The sequence below is a fragment of the Dermacentor albipictus genome, chromosome 6 (assembly GCF_038994185.2).
Source record: "Dermacentor albipictus isolate Rhodes 1998 colony chromosome 6, USDA_Dalb.pri_finalv2, whole genome shotgun sequence".
In the NCBI taxonomy this organism is placed as follows: Eukaryota; Metazoa; Arthropoda; class Arachnida; order Ixodida; family Ixodidae; genus Dermacentor; species Dermacentor albipictus.
Genome location: NC_091826.1, coordinates 19,297,189 through 19,316,497, shown reverse-complemented (window position 1 = coordinate 19,316,497; position 19,309 = coordinate 19,297,189). Strand labels below are relative to the sequence as shown.

General features: G+C 45.9%; 2 protein-coding genes across 3 annotated transcripts; one reads left to right on the top strand and one right to left on the bottom strand.

Annotated features, from left to right (window-relative positions):
• Positions 1–853: 853 nt before the first annotated feature.
• LOC135896332 (acetylcholine receptor subunit alpha-type acr-5-like) lies at positions 854–13,225 on the bottom strand. Of its 2 annotated transcripts, none has more exons than XM_065424699.1 (6): positions 12,916–13,225; positions 11,786–11,931; positions 11,683–11,727; positions 11,420–11,526; positions 9,641–9,939; positions 854–3,890 (listed from the first exon to the last, which is right to left on the bottom strand). In XM_065424699.1, the coding sequence occupies exons 1-6, from the start codon at positions 13,073–13,075 to the stop codon at positions 3,478–3,480; spliced, it is 1,170 nt and encodes a 389-aa protein (XP_065280771.1). In that variant the 5' UTR covers positions 13,076–13,225; the 3' UTR covers positions 854–3,477. The 2 variants fall into 2 exon arrangements, with proteins under 2 accessions (XP_065280771.1, XP_065280773.1); XM_065424701.1 differs by having other exon boundaries at positions 11,786–11,906; positions 12,916–13,045.
• A 128-nt stretch (positions 13,226–13,353) lies between these two features.
• Positions 13,354–19,309, top strand: Arfrp1 (ADP-ribosylation factor related protein 1). Its single transcript, XM_065424702.1, has 7 exons — positions 13,354–13,597; positions 13,784–13,871; positions 13,966–14,048; positions 15,664–15,745; positions 15,830–15,900; positions 17,029–17,129; positions 18,957–19,309. The coding sequence occupies exons 1-7, from the start codon at positions 13,505–13,507 to the stop codon at positions 19,042–19,044; spliced, it is 606 nt and encodes a 201-aa protein (XP_065280774.1). The 5' UTR covers positions 13,354–13,504; the 3' UTR covers positions 19,045–19,309.

The window sequence follows — 19,309 nt, the reverse complement described above, 5'->3', positions numbered from 1 at the left end:
TGTAGTGCCTACATTTAAACAATGTCGATTGTAAATTCTAAAAGGAAATATTAGAAAAGGAGTCACGCCAATTTTTGGCGAAGCCGCTAGAAGGTATTTAAAGAATCCACTCTAGTAACAAGGAAAAGGTGTTTAACATGACAGTCTCTCTGTAGCAGTGAGGTACTCATGCACAATCTGACGCACTTTCTTTCGTGCTCGACCAAGGTTGCTCACATCAACAGGTAAAATATTAAGCACAGAGAGAGGAAGGCCAATAAGCGACATGGGTTGCTCTAAGAAGGCCTTTCTTTCTAGATTATATTTTCGGCAAAAGAGGAGGAAATGGTCCAGTGGTCGTCGCACGACGAAAAAAAAAAACAAGTTTGATGGTGTGAACCCACTCGTTTTCATGATAGATTTAACTGCTGAATTCGACATCGTATAGAAGGGCAATCGAAACTTCGCATTGCCGTGAAGCTGACACAAGCGGACATTCCATGTAACTTCTAAACGTCTGTAATCCGTTGCAGCAAAGGACCAGTCATTTTTTTCTTTTTTGACCGAGAAAGTGTTGTTGTCTTCGGAATCTTGTCACCGCTAGCAAGGTAAAGTATGGTACAAAACAAAAAACTACTGGCCCACCGAGCGCTGCCTTTTTCAAACTGATGATGATGATTATGACCATATAATATGGCTCATACTCACCCTGTGGGATTGGCCAAGAATGGGGCACCTGAACTTTTACATAATATTGCAAGGAACAACAAGTAATGTGCAATGGAGCAATAGAAATAGACAGATTAACAATTTTCCTAAACATAGCTAAACATAACAAGTTATATAACAGTAATGCTAGGATCAAATACAAGAATATTGCAAGGAAAATTTATAAAAATTCGACTGTAAAAAATCGTATCCGTTTTGTTGATCGAAGCTGTTGTGACATCGTCTTCTTCGTCGAGATTGTCGCCGATCGTCTTTGTCTTCATTCAGTTGCGTCACTCTACCACCGAAGGCGGCGACTGCAGTGAACATTGTCAGCGTCGGACGCACGGGTGGACAAACAGACCGACGCAAAATATTTCGGCATTTGTGCCGCTTGGATGTCGCTCCCGCATTTGGTACATGCCCACCCACTGCCTTTGGTTTCGGCGCTGTCGAAGAACTGGAGCAGCAGTACAGTGTGGGTCTAAGTGGTGACTCACTGCAAGCAACAGTGTGAGAAATAGAAGGGGGCAAAGAAAACGACAGGGCCAACCAATTACTTCGACGACTCCATTTTTCCACATCAACGTTAAACTCTAGCCGCAAAAGCATTACGACGCGTCATGCGCCACCGTACCCTGAACTTATTCATCAACAAACGAGCCACGATTTTTTTATACGTTGCACGGGGAGGACACATCGCTTAGGCAAATATGACTGTTCGCTCTACTTTATATTGTGGCCCGTGATTTTCGTACGTGGTTTTTCCTGTATTCTTCGGTCCTCCAATTTCACACATATCACGTTGAGCTGGAAAATAGGTATAGCAGTTGGGTGTATTTAACCGCTAGCACCATCCTCTTCTTTCTCCTCGTCATTTTCTCGCGCTTTTAATTAGCAGCATGCAAGGCGGACCACTCACCATTTACCACTATCATGGCGTGTTTTGCTTCAGTTTACCTACTTCCGTTTATATGACAGTGTACTCAAAAGCAAGCGTCAATCTAGAATGCCGTTTTCTTTTCCATTTCAGCGTTTACATATACTCCCGCCACCAGATGATATTTGACTGTCACCAATATCCAAAAACCAGACAAGAAGACAAGCAGACAAGAGCAGAAAAGAAAACGCAACTGGCACTCGTCTCGTGGGCCCAAGACGTCGCCCCCACCTGGGAGCCACACTAGGCCTACCTGCCCTAACTTCCTACCCTGAAGTGGCAAATAAAGTTGTCTCTCTCTCTCTCTCTCTCTCCAATAACCCCGCGTGAAACTAACATGGCTTCCTGTCGACACGACACGTCGAAAGCCGCACTAACGGTGCCGACACGTCTTTGTTGACGACAAACTCGCGCGTGTTTAGAGATGAGGTAACACAGATGAGCCGCAACTGCAGGCAATGCCCGAGTGTAAGGCTCACGAGAAGGTGGCCAGCCTGAACCAAAAACTTCATTGCTATTAGAATTCTTAGTATACTTAGCGCACTTTGCGGCATCTATCGGGATAACTGTTTTCGTTTCGCGACAATTTTGGCCATTGTGTATGTGTCACAGGGTATCTGCCAACTTGGGTCACCGGTCACGTGTCACTGGGCACGTGCAGATTTTCAATGAACCTCTCACCCTCCGTGGTTGCTGCAGATACAGCAAAATGTACCCACATACATATCGCGGCATCTGCCCCTGGTGAGGCGACACACGCCCTACACTCTTTGACATCTCGTGGAGGTGCGGGAGCAAACCTCAACACCTAAAGACGCCTAGCACGTCATTTGAGCTGTGGGAGGTACAGCTGACCAGCGATACCCTGGCGGGACAAGAAGCCCTCGTCCAGCAAGTACGTCGAGCAGCCATGGCCAGTGGAGTCCGGGAATAAGGACACCATCCGCTCGAGCTCAAGATCGATGACCTCGATGGTCCAAATAAATGTTTTCTCTCTCTCTTAGTGGTTATTGTGTTGGCCTGCTAAGTACAAGGTCGCGGGATCGGATCCCGGCCACGGCGGCCTCATTCCAATGGGGGCGAAATGCGAAAACCTACGTGTACTTAGATTCAGGTGCACGTTAAAGAACCCCAAGTGGTCCAAATTTCCGGAGTCCCTCAGTGCGGCGTGCCTCATAATCAGATCGTGGTTTTTGGCACGTAAAACCTCATAATTTAATTTTTAATGAACCTCTGTGATACCATCTTGGGTCACTGGGTATGTGTCCCTGGGTATGTGCCACCTGTCGTAATAATCATTACACAAAACGTATTACCAATTATGCACTAACCATCAGATAAATTACGCATTAAATCCGCCAATAATCTCTAACGGATTGATGCGTCACTTATCTCTTTCTTTTCGGTTTCGTTCGAGAGTAGAAAAAATCGTAACGTTCCAGTGCAGTTACGGCTAGTATTGAGCGGCCGTGGCTAAGGTAACATTACTCGCAGCGCAAAACTCGAAGGACCACTCAGCGGCGTTCAATTGGACATTAACGCCTTCTAATTCACAGCTCATAAGAAGTGCTTAGGTGTACCCGGATTTTCGTTTCTCCACTTCACGTCGTTTTGTCAACCGCGTTTGTCTTCTCTGTACATTTTGTCTCGCGTATTACTTTTTAAGCGCACCAGTACGAAAGCTACGTAGCTGTTCCTGGGCACTTGTGTCCTGTCCCTTATACTTTGTGGTTGCATGTGTTTGCGCTGTAACAGTTTTTATGTCACTGTAATAAACGTTTGATTTGTTTGATTGATTATTATTATTATTACTATTATTGTTGTTGTCGTCGTCATTTCAGCGGGATTTGCTAGTGTTGTTCATCAACGCGCGAACTCGCCCCCCAGTGGGGCCCCCCGAACACCAGACGAAACGAGATGAACGACACGACGAAGGCGACGAACAGCGCCCGGTCGACAGCTCGCGACACGGCGCGCCATTCCTCCCTGAGTCGCGGCTCCTGATTGGTCGAAGCCGGGGCCGCCACCTCGGCCGCCATTTGTGGTTCGTGGCTGAGGTGCTCCATCTCCGTTTCCCGCGCGGCCGCCGCCGAAGCCGGCTGGAAGCCGCCGACGCAGAGGAACTGCCAGAAAGGCGTCTCCAACAAGTGGACCAGGCCTCGGGGAGCCTCGCATCGGTCGGCGGAGTGCAGCAACTTGTGAGTGGCGACGGCCCAAGCCAGGGACACGGCAGAAAGCGTTGCCGATAGGGACAGGAACACCACTGGCGAGAAAAGGAAGAGGAAGAAAGCTAAGATGGCATTTACGAGCGTCGGCGAGACTCAGCGTGATTTATTAAGGCGTAAGCCTTTAGTTGCTCATGAGTGTTTGGACGCAGTCCGTCGTGGACGGAGGAAAGAGGTGATCACCGGCGAGGGGAGCATGGAGAGGAGGCGCCAACGGTGAGGGGGGCAAGGAGAGGAGAGGCTATGCCAGTAGCGCTGTGCGAGTGGGCGCGTGGGAGGGCGCGGACATGCGCGGGGGGGGGGGGGGGGGTGCGCGCACATCGGCGACAAACCTTGCAGCCATGTGGCTGTGATTGCATCCGTTGCTGGCGGCCACGGCGGCGTCCGTAGCCAACAGTTCGGACAACAGCAACAGAGGCAGTCATAGATAGGCTTTCGCCTATCGCAGTTTAGCTCAGCAAAGTGCCCATAGATTTTTGACTAATTGACTGATTCATTTGCGTAATAACAGAGCCCTTTGATAGTTTAATACGACTTTGGTAATGTATTGGGCTAGTCGGTAACACTAGGCGAACATTAATCATTAAAATGTACGCACGTGTGTCACTGGTATTTTCCTCCTTTATTTTTTTATAGCTCAAATTTGTGCGAGTTCTCATATTTGCTCTGTGAAGCAGTCCAGTTAATAGTTTGCTCTGGGTCTGGTTCAACTCCGACTTTACGGTGATAATCTTTGCGGCGTGACGTCTAATGAGATTAATAGAGTTATTGATTATTTGGGTTTGCGGTCCCAAGGTAACAAACGGGCTTCACTTTACTCGTAATTCCTATCAAAGGCTCCCAAGGTCACTGAGCTTGAGAAATTCTTATTTTCTGCCTTGAAGAAGACAAGTCCACTTGTGGAAACGTTGGCTCCTGTATTCACCTTGTTCACGTTTTGCTCATCGTCTTATTTTCTGTAGGTATCTTAATTTCTGCAATTTGCAAAACAAAGAGTTCACTCCAACTATTTGTTCCTGTAAAGCGTTTTCCACCCTTAGCGCGCATACCACAGGAAAAGCTACCTTTACGAAGCAGTAGAGAGCGCGGAGATGATTTAGTGCGCTAATGAAGAAACCGAAGTTAGCATAAATTTTATTTTGTAACCCGCGAACTCTTTTCTGCGATTCCACGGAGGTCGGACTTTAGGTTTGACGAATAGCTGGTGGAGCGGCAGCACTCTGTAGCCAGCTCGTCCAAAATTTCCATGTGGTCCTGCAGCAGACGCGTACGTGGTGGTCGGGGAGTATCGGGAGTATGACTTGCTAGAGGGCTTCGCTCACTCCGAGGTCATCACTATACACGAGCACAATGCCGATGTGTCTATGATACTAAAATAGCACTAAAATGAATTTTGTAGATAAAGAGATAATAATTAAGGAATCAAGTAATAATTAATTAATTATCGTATTTAAACTAATAACTGAAAAGAACTAAGTTATCGATTGTTCATAAATGAACAATCGTGTTAAAATAGCGCCATTATCTGAACTGTTAATGTGAATTTTATCAGATATGATTATTTATAGGAACAAAACCCTGAAAAAATTTGCATGAGAGTCTCTTTGTTTCGTACATAAATATTAAACATGACAACACATAGGTTGATTGCAGTAACCTATTGCCAACGCCTCTAGGGAGAGAATCACTGGAAGCGTAAGGACGAGCCCAAGTTCGCGAAGAGGACTCTGCAGAACTCGTTTCCTTTGAATTCTACACCTACGACATTCTACAAAGAAATCGTCGATGGTTTCAGCTTTACCGCAATAATAACAATTAGGTGAAGGAACCAAACCAGACAAGCGTGAATAAAATTAAACAGTGGTATTCGACAAAGCAGTTTAGTAAATTAAACTTCAAGTTTCCTAGTGCAACACCATATGCTGTGCCAGGAGAACTTGAGGTGCTGAAAATTAGTATTGTTTGTCGGGCAATAAATGAAAGAAATTTTCGGAGAACGTTCTATAGGTTAATTGGCACTGTCCGACCAAAATAAACGGACATGGAGTCGTTCATTATAAACACTGAAGAAATACATATGGGGAGTTTTCGTACTGCTGGGATGACAACCAATAATTCTGCATAAAATATCGCGACGCATATACGGTGCGTGCAGCCGCGGGCTTTTCTCTCCTTCCACTATGTTTTTTTATTTTAAATCTGTTTATAAAGTGTAAATGGACAATAAATAAATAAACTGTTATTCTTGACCTGCCGATAAAAGAGTAATTCGCAGCTCGACGATGATGACGATTTATTGGCATCCCCTTTGAAACGGGACGGTGATAAATAGTTACCAAGCCTGCTTGAGTTAATCAGGTACGCTATGCAGCGAGATAGAACGGAATCGCCGCGAGGCGGCCTGCGACGGAACATTGTTACTGTGGACGTGGTTTCCGAGATCGGCCGGCGCGTGCGGACCGCATCTCCCGATCTCGGAGGCCGGGGTGTAGATTGCTTCTCCGCGTCATCTGCTAGCCAGTACTACACGCATGCATATACGGTATGCACAAATCTTGCAGAGGATGTTTGTTCTTGGAGCGTAGCGCACTCGCTTTTCTGCCTCTTTCGACGAAGACGAAGAAAAGCATCGCACCATGAACTATAGTTTTCGAGCTGCATTGAGATTAGTGATTGGTCGACTTCGACCGGCTTTATCATCGCGTCCTCCATTGGCCACACACGTTTCTATTTTGTAGCTGTTTCTTGGTAAAATCGCAGATCCTAAGCTTAGGGTTACAGAGAGAAACAGGAAGGAGGCAAGATGACATATGGTTGATTAGTATGGTAGATTACATGGTTCATTAGTGGCTGATTAGTGGTTGCCTTTCCTATCGTATTTACAGTCTTAGACCACACGCTAAGGTAAGTAAGTGTCAACTAGCTCCAAATGAAATCGTTACTGAAGCACGGGAAAAAGAAAGAAGAAAGCTGGCACTCCGTACCATGAGGCGCGGTGCTAATTGATCCCGCATGGTATTCGGTGAGCGTTGAAAGCCAGATGATAGCGACTAGGAGGTTGGCGCAGCACAGCGTCACCCTGGGTCCCGTCGTGGGCAGCCAGAAAGTTGACATATGGTTGATTAGTATGGTAGATTACATGGTTCATTAGTGGCTGATTAGTGGTTGCCTTTCCTATCGTATTTACAGTCTTAGACCACACGCTAAGGTAAGTAAGTGTCAACTAGCTCCAAATGAAATCGTTACTGAAGCACGGGAAAAAGAAAGGAGAAAGCTGGCACTCCGTACCATGAGGCGCGGTGCTAATTGATCCCGCATGGTATTCGGTGAGCGTTGAAAGCCAGATGATAGCGACTAGGAGGTTGGCGCAGCACAGCGTCACCCTGGGTCCCGTCGTGGGCAGCCAGAAAGTGGCCAGCGTCAGCAACACCACCGCCACGGTCGGGCACGCCAAGCTCGGCTCGTACCTTTTTCTCAGCACCATCTGACAGCCTGTTTGCCAAGCAGTCAAGAATAAGTAGTGTAAAACCCTCAACCTATAGCACCAAGCCTTTCTTTAGTTGCAACCGAGTGAAGCAAACGGACAACAATGCCAGGGAACACACTGGGATAATTACCTGCCCCAATTTTGAAAAACTGGAAAAGGTAGAAATTTTGCTGAAAATGTGCAAAATGGGGCCCAACTTGTCGCCGAAAGTACAGTTTCCGCATTACGTGTGCGGTGTTCTGGAATTGAATTACCGCGGCGGTCGCATTTCCTTCGAGTTTCTAGGATATTTTTTTTACATATTTTGGTGCAGCTTTTTTTTTCATGTCTTTATTTGTACGTCAAATCTGCTTATCACATTCCTCTATTCGGATACACATGTTTATAAGGTCTCATGAAAATAAAAATAGAGTGAGGGGGTTTAGTTACACTGCATTCTGAATACACATTTTTCTATATCAAAAGTCCCAAGGTGTGGGACCCTTGATGGGACCCTTGTGGGACCCAATACGCCGTCTGTCGGCGGTAGAATGGCACTGACTTGGACTGGTCTGTACGTGTTGTGGCTAAGTGGACTAACAGGTCACCGCCCGAGTGGCTTAGCGTCGATCAACGCTGTTCATAGCTGTGAGGCCACCCTTTAGGTGTAATTAGACACTTTCCCTCCTCGATTCCGTCCCTCTAGGCTTAGCAGCATCAAAACAAAGAACCGAACTTAATAACAACAATGAAAGAGTGCTTATAATCTATTTCTTGCTGTCACAACGGAGAATGAGTAACGCGGGCGAATTGGAATAGAACTGGGGACGTCTGGGCGCTGCCCAGGCATGTGGAGTCGTGGCATCCGGTATTGGTAACGGCAAGACGATAACGATACGCGAAAACTCTCTAATGTTCCCCGAAAGGCTGCGGATGTGCAGCCTTTCTACCGCCTTTAACTAAGGGGTGCCCTAAGCACCCGCTTCCCCCTTTCCTCAAGCAATTAATATCTAGTGAGGAGCAGTGGGAGGCTGCCTTGCGCAGCTCGAGGCCCGATCTTCAGGAGGCCATCCTGGAGTGGGCTGAGAGGATAAAGGAGACCTACTTCAAGTAGTTCCTCTCTCCGCCCTCTATTCCATTGCCCCCTTCCCTTTAAAGAGGGATAAATAAAGTTTTTCATCATTAACTAGCACATACCCGCGCGAAAATAGCAAATTCCTGCACGGAGAAAGACGCACGCGCGGAGCCATTGCCGGCCAAGACTGCCACGTTAACACTGCCTATGTGGCAAGCACCTTAACCCGTATACCGAGCACGTGCTGGTGGGCGAGTTCATTATGCATAATTACAACGAAGGCGCCAAATAAAATAACGGACGAAGGAAGGAGACACGGGACAACCACGTAGGCGTATACCGTATACCATCCGGGCAACTCGGCGATCGCCATGAAACGCAGAGCGCGCATCACTGTCACTTGTGCAGCGCATTCCTCTTGCAAGAAAGCAAGGGATGATTAAAAAAAAAAAAGAAAGAAAAAGAAGGCGGCAGTCGCGTGGGGAGCGTTCGTGACAAAATTGAGGTACATATGCGCAATGTTTGTGTCACAAATTTTCCCGCAACGACGTGATGACGTTTATGGGGCGCATGCGTACCAAACGGTATGCATATATCGGTGGGTGAATGAACAGTCGATTGTAGCATCCGTTTTTTTGGGTCTGTCTGCCGCCACTTTGTACTGAGTTACCATAGACAGAATGCAAGACCAATAAGGCCAACAGTCAGTCTTCCAACAGAGATGGAGGCGCGTCTTCGGAACGCATGGGGATAATTGTCGCTTGAGGGCGCCGGTCGAAGTAAGTGGAGGCGAGCAAGTGCTGATGGAGGGTGGCTCGCCTCCAGGCAAGTCATTCCATTTTCTTCCATCTCCAGGAGGACAGTCTATTGGGCTTCTCGGCCGCTGCTAACCTGGTAGAACGCTCCCCAAACGGCGCTTCATTACTAGTGTACTCTTCCTGCGGGTCCCATTGTGGGGGCTCTTAAACGCCATGCCTATCTTACCGAAGAGCAAACAAAAGGAACAGAAGGAAGTGAAGAACAAGGCGAACACGACAGAAGGCTTAAGCGACTGGCGAATGCCAGCCTCCCTCCCTTCCTTCCTTTGAGACTTCCCCGGATCCGCCTGCGGCTAAATTGTGTTGAGTCAGCCTTCTCGCTGATCTTGTTCCAATACGCCGATGGAAACCATATGCAAGTCCATTACGAACCAACTAGCTCGTAAGCAGCCCCTCCTATGCTGTGTACACAATTCCACTTCTGCTCACCCATGGCGGCATGGAAGAGGATCTTGACCCTCGGCTGCGACACATCCCAGGCTGGGTTGTCCTGGACGTCGACGCGCACACTGCCCTGCAAGCGCACCTCGCGACCGTCGATGTCCCACGTGTGCACGACCATTTGGCAGTCGTAGCGGCTCGACCAGAAACCCTCCGGCGTGGCGATGCAACTGGCCGGCAGCTGCTTCAAGTGGTCCAGCGAAACGGACCCGGACGCGTTCACGCGCGCCATCGGGCGGCCGTAACTGCCACCTGGTCGTGATGACGTCAGGAGAGGCGAAAGATCTCTGCAGAGGGGTAGCAGAAAAGAAAGCACGTGCTTGCATGTATTTATTTTGTTACTCTGCTTTAACCGATTGACTGACTGATTGATTGATTGATTGATTGATTGATTGATTGATTGAACCACCATCTACAACAAAAGCATGACTGAGTACACTATAGGATGCACGACAAGGCTAGAGCTCAGTACCGTCAGTACCTCAGTACCCTCTGAGCCATCCGCCGCCTCAGACTGTGAGCTTACCCCATGCCATCCGGAGAAACATCACCGTACGTCCTCTACCTCGCAATATGCACCCAGTGCACCACGCAGAGCGAAGGGAGGCCCGCGCCCTGGCCATACACAAGCGATACGGAACTTTATCCTCTACAGCCTACACTGACGCGGCTTCTTACTCCAGACGCGCAGCCACAACAGCCACCGTAGTCGTCAACACAGAACATCGGAGCAGCATTTCGCTCACACGACACAATCCCCTCCAAGCCGAGGAAGCGGCCATAGCCCTCGCTCTCTCCCAAACAGAGGTTGAAGTCATAGTGACCGACTCCCAACAGGCGTGCCGCAACTTTGCTAGCGGCAGAATTCATGCCACTACACTCCGGATCATCAAGCAAAAGCCGCCAACGAGATCAGTCATGATCATCTGGGCGCCAGCTCATCAAGGCATTCCTGGCAACGAGGTCGCCAACCACGTGGCTCGAGATCTGACCCACCGAGCCGACGCCGAGGAATCTGAACTCGAGCGCATGCACCCTCTAGTCTCTTACCAAGACATCACACAACACTACAAGCTAACCCGCAGAACATATGCACCCCCACACAAGTCACTACCTAGAGAGCAGGAGCGATTCCTCCGAGCTCTACAGGTCAATACATTCCCCCACCCAACCGGAAATCACCTCATAGACCCTACAAAATTCTCTCCGCAATGCCGCTTCTGCGCAGAGCCCGGGTCCCTCAGGCACATAGTAGGGGGTTGCAGAGCGGCACCATTAAATCATCCGAACCCTTACCCCACTAACGAGCTTTGGGAGAGAGCCTTGGCCAGCTTCGACCTCGAGGATCAGCAACGGCTGATTGCGAGGGCCCAGGACGCGGCCCGAGCTCAAGGCATCCTGGAATGAGGACGCCTCTCCCTAGCTGCATTTACCTAATAAAAATGTTTATTCTCTCTCTCTCTCAGTACCGTCGGGCAATCTTGAAATCAATCATGCGAACATTACCCAAAAAAGAAAAAAAAAAGAAAAAAAAGGAACGCTAAACGTATAGCGTTGTCCCCTTCCAAGTCATCACCTTTTACTAATCGAAAAAAAGAAAACACGATAATGCCGTTATAGTAGGTCAGTACAAGACGAATTCGGTATATGCTCAATGATGTGAGAAATTGCGCACATACTTTACACGCCGTCAGGAGAGCACAAGTTATGTTGTCGTCACGAACTAGAGAGAATCGTCGATAAACCAAACGACGACTGCTGGCTTACTTCATGGCGGCGATTTCCGGTACCCATATCTTTTCAGCTGGGACTGTGATAAAATCTTCGCCACCATAGTCGTCAGGCTTCCACGTCAAGAACTCGTCTCTCCATTTCTGTAGAAGAATTCAGGCAAGATTCGAGAATGACACCCGTGACTAGTTGTTTCATGACGTCATTGTAGCACGCAGTACGCAATTGTTGTAAAACCATTTCGTAGGCACGTTTCGCGCACGTCATAACCCACGAAAAAAAATAAACTAAAGGCTTACCGCGGAGATGATAACGTTCACTTTGACCGTCTGCCTTGAATGGTCCTGAAAACGAACAGAAAGTGAAGTGTTGTGGACACGACGTGGGAATGCACATGCTCACCATATCGGCAATCTCCTGGATCAGCAGGTCTAATGTCAACACCGTTACGTTCGTGTGATAGAAGACCGGACGAACGTCGTTGGTGTACCTCTCTGGGTCGAAAAGGTGTTTCAGAAGATTCCTGTGATGAATGATTCTGTTCAAATCTGTTAACAGATGCGTTTTGAAAAGAGCAGTTATCAGTAATGCAAAGTGTCAAGTTGTATAAGCGTCAAAGTAGCACACACAGACGCGTTGCAACGCACACTTATATCTATTTTATTTGACACGCAGTCGCCTACATAAATACGCGTATTGATCCTATATATGCGCAAACACCACAGCGACATCGGGAAAAGGGTGAGCTCCATTCTCAAATAAAATATTACAAGTAAATATAATCAATTGCATTACGTAGATATTGATAGCAGCTCCACCCAGGCATTTCTCTCGTGCACTTTTTATTATTGCATAACCTGGAAGTCATTAAAATGTGAAAAGTTTTTGTATTGCCTAGTTTAAAACAGGGGCTATTCAACGACGCCCAAATGCACAGCAAATGAGAAATTGTTTAGAACGCGAATAGGCAATTTTTTGGACGCTACGGTGGCGGCCTATCTCGGCACGCTGGACGTTTTCACCACGTCATTAAATAGGTAGAGAAGCATCGCAAGGTGGTGCTTTTAGCTCTCGAATCCGCATATTGTGTAGGTTAAAAAAAAGAAAAGAATGCGTTATTTTACAGGATAGTTTAGCCTACGAGCGCATATATGTTTACGCGCCTTCGTGATCTAAATGTAATCAAAATGTGAATCTGTAAAATTTGTTTAATTTGGTACTCTAGCTTGGTCACCTCTTTGAGGGTTGCGTCTGCTGTTAAAAATAATGTTAAATTCAGAGACGACGCATGCGTAAATATTTGCATGATTTATAGTGATACGCATTTCTAAGATATTCCGCTTGGAAACACAGAGTTATACAATTACAAAATTTGTACGCGACTCCAAATGGTTTCCAGGCGTATTTGATGTGTGCTTAGATTTTGTACTTGAAATTATGCATCATGTCTCGGCCAACATTTTACCTTTGCGAAAGATACACTCCTTCTGACGCATTCTAGAGAAACTGTTATGACAATCGTGCTTACTCACCCGAGTCACCTGATCCCACGCAGCTATAAAGGGAACCGAAAAGTACGCACGTGATGTACACTTTACGTAGCAGCATATCTCTGCTGATCTTGAAGTGAGCGAAAGCAAATATAGGAAGCGAGGCGGTCCCTTTATGCGGGGACCAACAGCTGTGCTTCATCAACGGTTTCGTTTTGCTTAGTATTTTGCCTTCGACATCTCACACTGCTCTATGCGTACCAGTTGTACTGCTTGCCTCGTTCATTTAGGTGAATCTACAATTACATAAATTTGCTGCTACGTTTAACAATAAATGGATCTCGTACAAGCTGAAGGAAAGCCATAAAAAGCGACGATAGTGACCACACAGTTACAAAGCTCGCGCCAACGCAAACCCAGTCGCTGACCATAGCATAATCCGCTCTGAAGTCTGGCAACGCTGCTCAAAACTGTCAGGAGAAAGCACTTTTACAGGCACATCGTGGACGACGCTGCTTTCGTTGCTACGAAGTTAGTTTCTACAGAAGTTCGCCCACTTGTTTGCAAGCCTCGCACCTTGGATCGTTAGTGCACTAATGAAAGCGTGGTCTTTTTTGAGACAGTTGCTAAGATGTTCACGCTGCTTTCCGGCCTATGGAAGTACATCAGCCAGCGCGACGAGTACTATGTGCTGATTCTCGGGCTTGACAACGCTGGCAAAACGGTAATTGTGCTCGTGTTTCTCGACGTTTGCATGTATGAACAGTAAAAGTGTTGTCGCACGCATTCATTTTCGTGTACTCGGGTATGCCGATACTTCTTGGCGGCTGCTTGAGTTACAATTCACAATCGATCCAGTTCAATAGAAACTTGGGATGTAAACAAAACGCATGTCGTCGGCTTTGTGCAGACTTATCTGGAGCAGACCAAAACGAAGTTCTCGAAGGGGTACAAGGGCTTAAACCCTCACAAGATTACTACGACTGTCGGCCTGAACAGTGAGTGCAAAACGCTTGCTTTATCACTATGTGTTCTTTCGTTGCTTATATTTACTGTACACAGTCTGACAATGTATCGTTCTCTTTCAAACAGTCGGCAAGATCGACATCCACGGCATACGGCTAAACTTTTGGGATCTTGGGGGCCAAGACTCGCTACAGTCGCTATGGGACAAGGTAAGCGCCGTCACTGACAGTTGACCTAACGTTCCCGAGGGTGCTCGTCATAGACAAGTCAGGGGAGGCCTTCATCCATTGTTCTGGGACGTTGACGCACTACGAATTTTGATGCTCTTGTAATAATCATGCGCTTATTCCTGGCAGTGTCTGAGCATGATACGTACTTCAAGAGCTAAGAGTTAAAAATGGAATCCCTTTCGATTCCAAGCAAAATAAAATAAAAACCAAAACAAAATAATAAAAAGAAGCTAGGAAGTCGCATTCTGCTACGTTTTGTTGAATTCAAGTTTGTAATAACGCTTTATATGCGCTAACAGTAGCGCGGACAGCGCCATATATGCATTGATTTTGACGCGTTACCTTGCGTACAAGCGTTCACTATCAATCTTTCAGTTTGACTACAGCCACTTGACACCTCAGTGATGAAATATTCACAAACGAGGACTTCGGGCGGTGTTGTGATTGCCTTCAATCTCAGTCGGTTTCTATTTCACTAAAGAACTTAAAGAACATCGTGCGTGAGTTGTGAGTGTATTCCTTGTGTGGATGGCGTTTGCACACGCTATAATTATATAAGAACTGAAGTTTGTTGTGTCCACAGGTATGTTTGGTGACCGTGAATGGGCCATTACTTCTCCGCAACCAACTCTTGTGTGCCCATTCGTGGTAATACGTACATGTGGTGGAGCGCTGGCTCAAGTGCATAGCAGTTGCAAAGTAGCGGACGCGTCACGTTATACATTTTCCACTTGCATGCAGAGTTTGTTGTGCCAATTCAATAACGTACAGGCCACCAAGTCGTGCAGTAGTCACTGGTATTGAACTAAAGAAAGCCATGGCTGACACTAGAAAAATGTCGATATAGCACCTCAAAAGGAAAAAGACCTTTTTCAAATTTTGGTCCTCAGTATCGTGCACTTCACAGTAAAGCAATCCACTAGTGACTGCCAGAAAACACCTTGTTGCAGTAGCATCTACTCACATTAATTTTTGACAACTGAACTGTTATGAGCCACTTCTTTATGCTTGAGCTGTTCACAATTTGATATTGCTCAGTTGCTGTCATTGCTATGGTTCTTCAGCCCGACTGGATGGCATTCCACTGGGTTTTCAATCATGCCAGGAAATGCTTTATCAGGTTCTTGCTGGAAGTAATAATCATAGAACTACATTCTTAAGCTGTCATTCCCAGGCTTCTTATTGTGTAAGGATGAACAATAATTCTACACTTAATTATTCAGACTGCGATCTCAAAGCACGATTTATGCAGGGCTGAATAACAGTCACTTAATTTTGCTATTTGTTTTTAGAGTAAATTCAAGAAAAGCATGCAGGTAGCACCAACATGCCGCAATTCATCAAGTCAACCAAAATAAAATGTTTACTAGAACGTCACATAGAACACATCACTAGTTTGGATGCTACGAAAACAAGCTAGTAGAAAGCTGTAAAACTATATTATTAGCAAGCATATTCCATTAAGTTATTGTCCTAGAGAAAGAAAGAATCATTTGAAACAATTAATATGACTGGAAGACTATTATTGGTTAATGTCCTTGTCAAGTGGCATGTCCCATAGAAAAATAATTGTGTGAATATTTGTCTTTTTCAGTACTATGCAGAATCTCATGCCGTCATATACGTTGTGGACTCTTCAAATGCAAGCCGTATCGACGAATCCAAGGCTGCATTCGGTAAGCATTGCTACAAGGTCTCTCAAATTTAAAAGGAGACACGAAACTGATTTACCAAGTTATTGATGCCGTGCTTTTTTTCAGCAAAGATGATTGGAAATGATGCACTTCACGGTGTTCCTGTCTTGTTGGTGGCCAACAAGCAAGACATTAGTGTAAGTTCGCGCAACACTTTTGTTACCAGTTGTTCTAGTGATAACAAGAATACTGGTTGATGTATAAGCTAGGGTCTTATTTAGGCTACATAGTCACACTCGCACACACTTGCTGCTTTAACAATGTTGTTGTTTAAGTTATGATTCACTAAACTCGTTGACAGTGGTCAAAAGAGGTGGTAGGTCGCTGGAGCCAATGGTACTACAAGGTGACTCGACTTTATAGCTTGATTTCGTGAGTTTAAGACAGTAAACACACAAATAGAATGCACTGCAAACAAGACAGAAGTTCAGAGAAGGATGGAGGCTTGTAGTGCTTAACAGGCGTCGAACAACGAATGTCACTGGAGTCAACGTTTCAGAACAGAGGCTTCGTCAAGTCTCTTTGTCGAATGTTGGCTCCAGCTTTGTTCTATCACTGAAAAGTACACAGATAGCATCAAAGTGCCAGAATCTACAATAGAAAGAAAAGGCATGCCACATGGAACATATCACTGGTGGAAATGCAGCAAAACCCCACTTTGTTAGGGAGCTTATTTCATTCAGTTATCACAGTATGGAAACTTCTTTTGAATATCAGAAATGCTCGGAAAATACGTTCGCGAAGAAAAATATCATAAATGAAATTCATCATCATCATCAGGTTCATCTGGAATGAAGGTTTTTAGCCAAACAAGTCCAGGACATGAGAAAATGAACATAAAAACGGGACCCATGCTGACCTAAAAGTGAGCTGCAATTTAGTGCTGGTCCTGTTTTTACGAGGATTTCTTCTTGCACCGGTAAAACACACGTAAATACAGGATCAGCATTGATTTACGTCTCAGTTGTTATGCTAATAGTGTTTTTACATGTTTCTTTGTATCCTGGTCTTGTTTGTGCTGAAAACCTTTGTTTCGTGTTTTGGAGTGTGGAGATACAGAGGGGAGATTCAGTGCAACTTGTGGGCCGATCTTGTGCAGGATTCTTAAGTTGTCATTGAGTATTATAGCCTGTTAGCAGTGTGGCCAGCAGGACTTTTCCTTCTTTCTTCTTTTTTATGTACTATGTATTTTTAATAAAGTCAACCAATTGCTACTTTTTATGAAATGCCTCTATTAGTGTTTGCTGTTGTCGATTTCATTTCAGGGATGCTACAATGCTGCAGAAATGCGTCAGCTCTTTCGGGAAAGCTCTCATCTCATCGGCAGGAGGGACTGTCACTTGATTGGAGCATCCGCATTACATGGGTAAGACTTTCCAGATTGGTCCAACTTGCAGAGCTTCCTACAAAAATTACTAGATATCACTGTGGTGCTAGTGTCTATGAGAACTGACTCTAGGTGACTTGGAAGGTTTGAGCACTGATGTGCCCAGGTTACTGCGATGTATAAATAGTAGCGTCGGGATCAAAAATAAATTGTTGAAAGTTGTGCTTGTGTGTGTGCGCGCACCTTTATTCAGCCATGTTTTCCGTGCGCTTGAACCAGTTCTTAATAATACACAAATGGTTGTACATTCATGTTTGTTGACCATGCAAAGATTCAATGCCATTGTGTTTTACTCTAACTTCACATAAAGCATGCCTATGCAATATTTGTATGTGGAAGGTTTGAAAGAAAATAACAAAATTAAGTGCAAGGCTGTAAACAGCTAGCAGCAGCAGTATTTCCTTAGTAGCATGCTGATCAACGGCTCCCTGCGAAGCTCGGGTCTGGGCTCTCTTATGTGGTGTACTATCAAGGCACTGGATGGCACCTCGACACCACAGTGCACGGAAGCCTGTATTCGTACACACTAGAATGAAATGGGCTGCGACTGGCATGAGCTTCAGAAACTGTCTACCCCTTTCATTGTCTTTTATCTGACTAATAATTGTGGCACTAAATCCAATTTTGGCATTTCACCTCTCTTGTTGTCAGCAGGACATCTTCCATTGCCCTACAACCTGTATTGTGTGCTATACCATGCACCAGTGGTTCCTCCTGTGGCACGCATTAGCTTATCGCAATTCTGTTCGCGTACCCGCCGTGGTTGCTCAGTGGCTATGGTGTTGGGCTGCTGAGCACGAGGTCGCGGGATCGAATCCTGGCCACGGCGGCCGCATTTTGGTGGAGGCGAAATGTGAAAACATCCGTGTACTTAGATTTAGGTGCACGTTAAAGAACCCCAGGTGGTCAAAATTTCCGGAGTCCTCCACTACGGCGCGCCTCGTAATCAGAAAGTGGTTTTGGCACGTAAAACCGCATAACTTTTTAAAAAAATTCTGTTCGCGTGTTGGTTTCAAGAGTTGACGTGTTGAAGGTCTTGTTTTGGGCAAATATTGTGCAGGCCAGCTTGCTGCACAGTGCTGCAAGTTTGCAGATTGTGAAACGACAGGAGAAATTCCCTGTGTATACAAGCTTTAAGCTATACTGGGCACACATGACATACCAAACTGTCGTCCACGTGTGCAACAGGGTGGCTGCTTGCAGTGTGACTGTTATTGAAACCTGTGACACCTTGTGCACAGATTAAATTTAATGTGAGAATTCATATTTAGTGGTGAAGAATTTGGTTTTCTTTTCTTTATATTCAATCAATATTTATTTCTGCCGCAATCTAGCAGAGGGCTACAGGAAAAAAAGCCATAACTTGACTAAGTGCCGATTACTCAATTGCCACTGGCAGATGGTTTTGGCAGCGTACTCCCTGATAACCATTTTTTTTTTAAATGTGGCTGATGCCTTGTGTAAGCATTTCATGGGCAAAAGTGGAATGGTGGCATCTTGGAGCCAGTGCATTGGAAAGGCGAACATTACACTGGACATATTTTTCAAGAATGTGTAGCAGTGTGGGACTCCTGTAAATCGTGCCTCCAGACTGTGTTCTCGCACCTCTTTCTTTGGGCGTATTATGTGCGTAATTTTTTCACACTACAGTGCGCCACACCAGTGCAGCGTCACCCTTGCTTACACTTCTCCTTGTGCTCATTTCATTGCGCGGCCTTGCCACCCTGCAACAATTAATTTCATTAGAGCGCTTGTTAATGACAAGCTTCGTACTAACGTCACATTTTCTTTTTTAACTCATTACAGGGAGGGCATCAATGAAGGCATCGAGTGGATCACGCAGTGCGTGAAGCGCAACATCCTCCGGCCGCCACGCACCAGCGAGTCTTTGTGACGTCAGCTGGCTTGTCTGACTCGCACTTCTGTTTCATAATTTACACTGCCTTTCAAGCGGCAAAGCTTTCAACATGAACAGTGCTGAAGAATGTGTGTAGGTGCGCGTGCGACACTCGGAATAAATCAACATGCCCACTGCAAACGTTACACGCACCAAGTTGGGCCATGCTTGAACTTTTGCTAAAATATATGAATAATGCAAATTAAATGTGTTCTGTCAATTTTGTCGAATAACGTGAATTAAATGTCTTTTGTTACAAGCA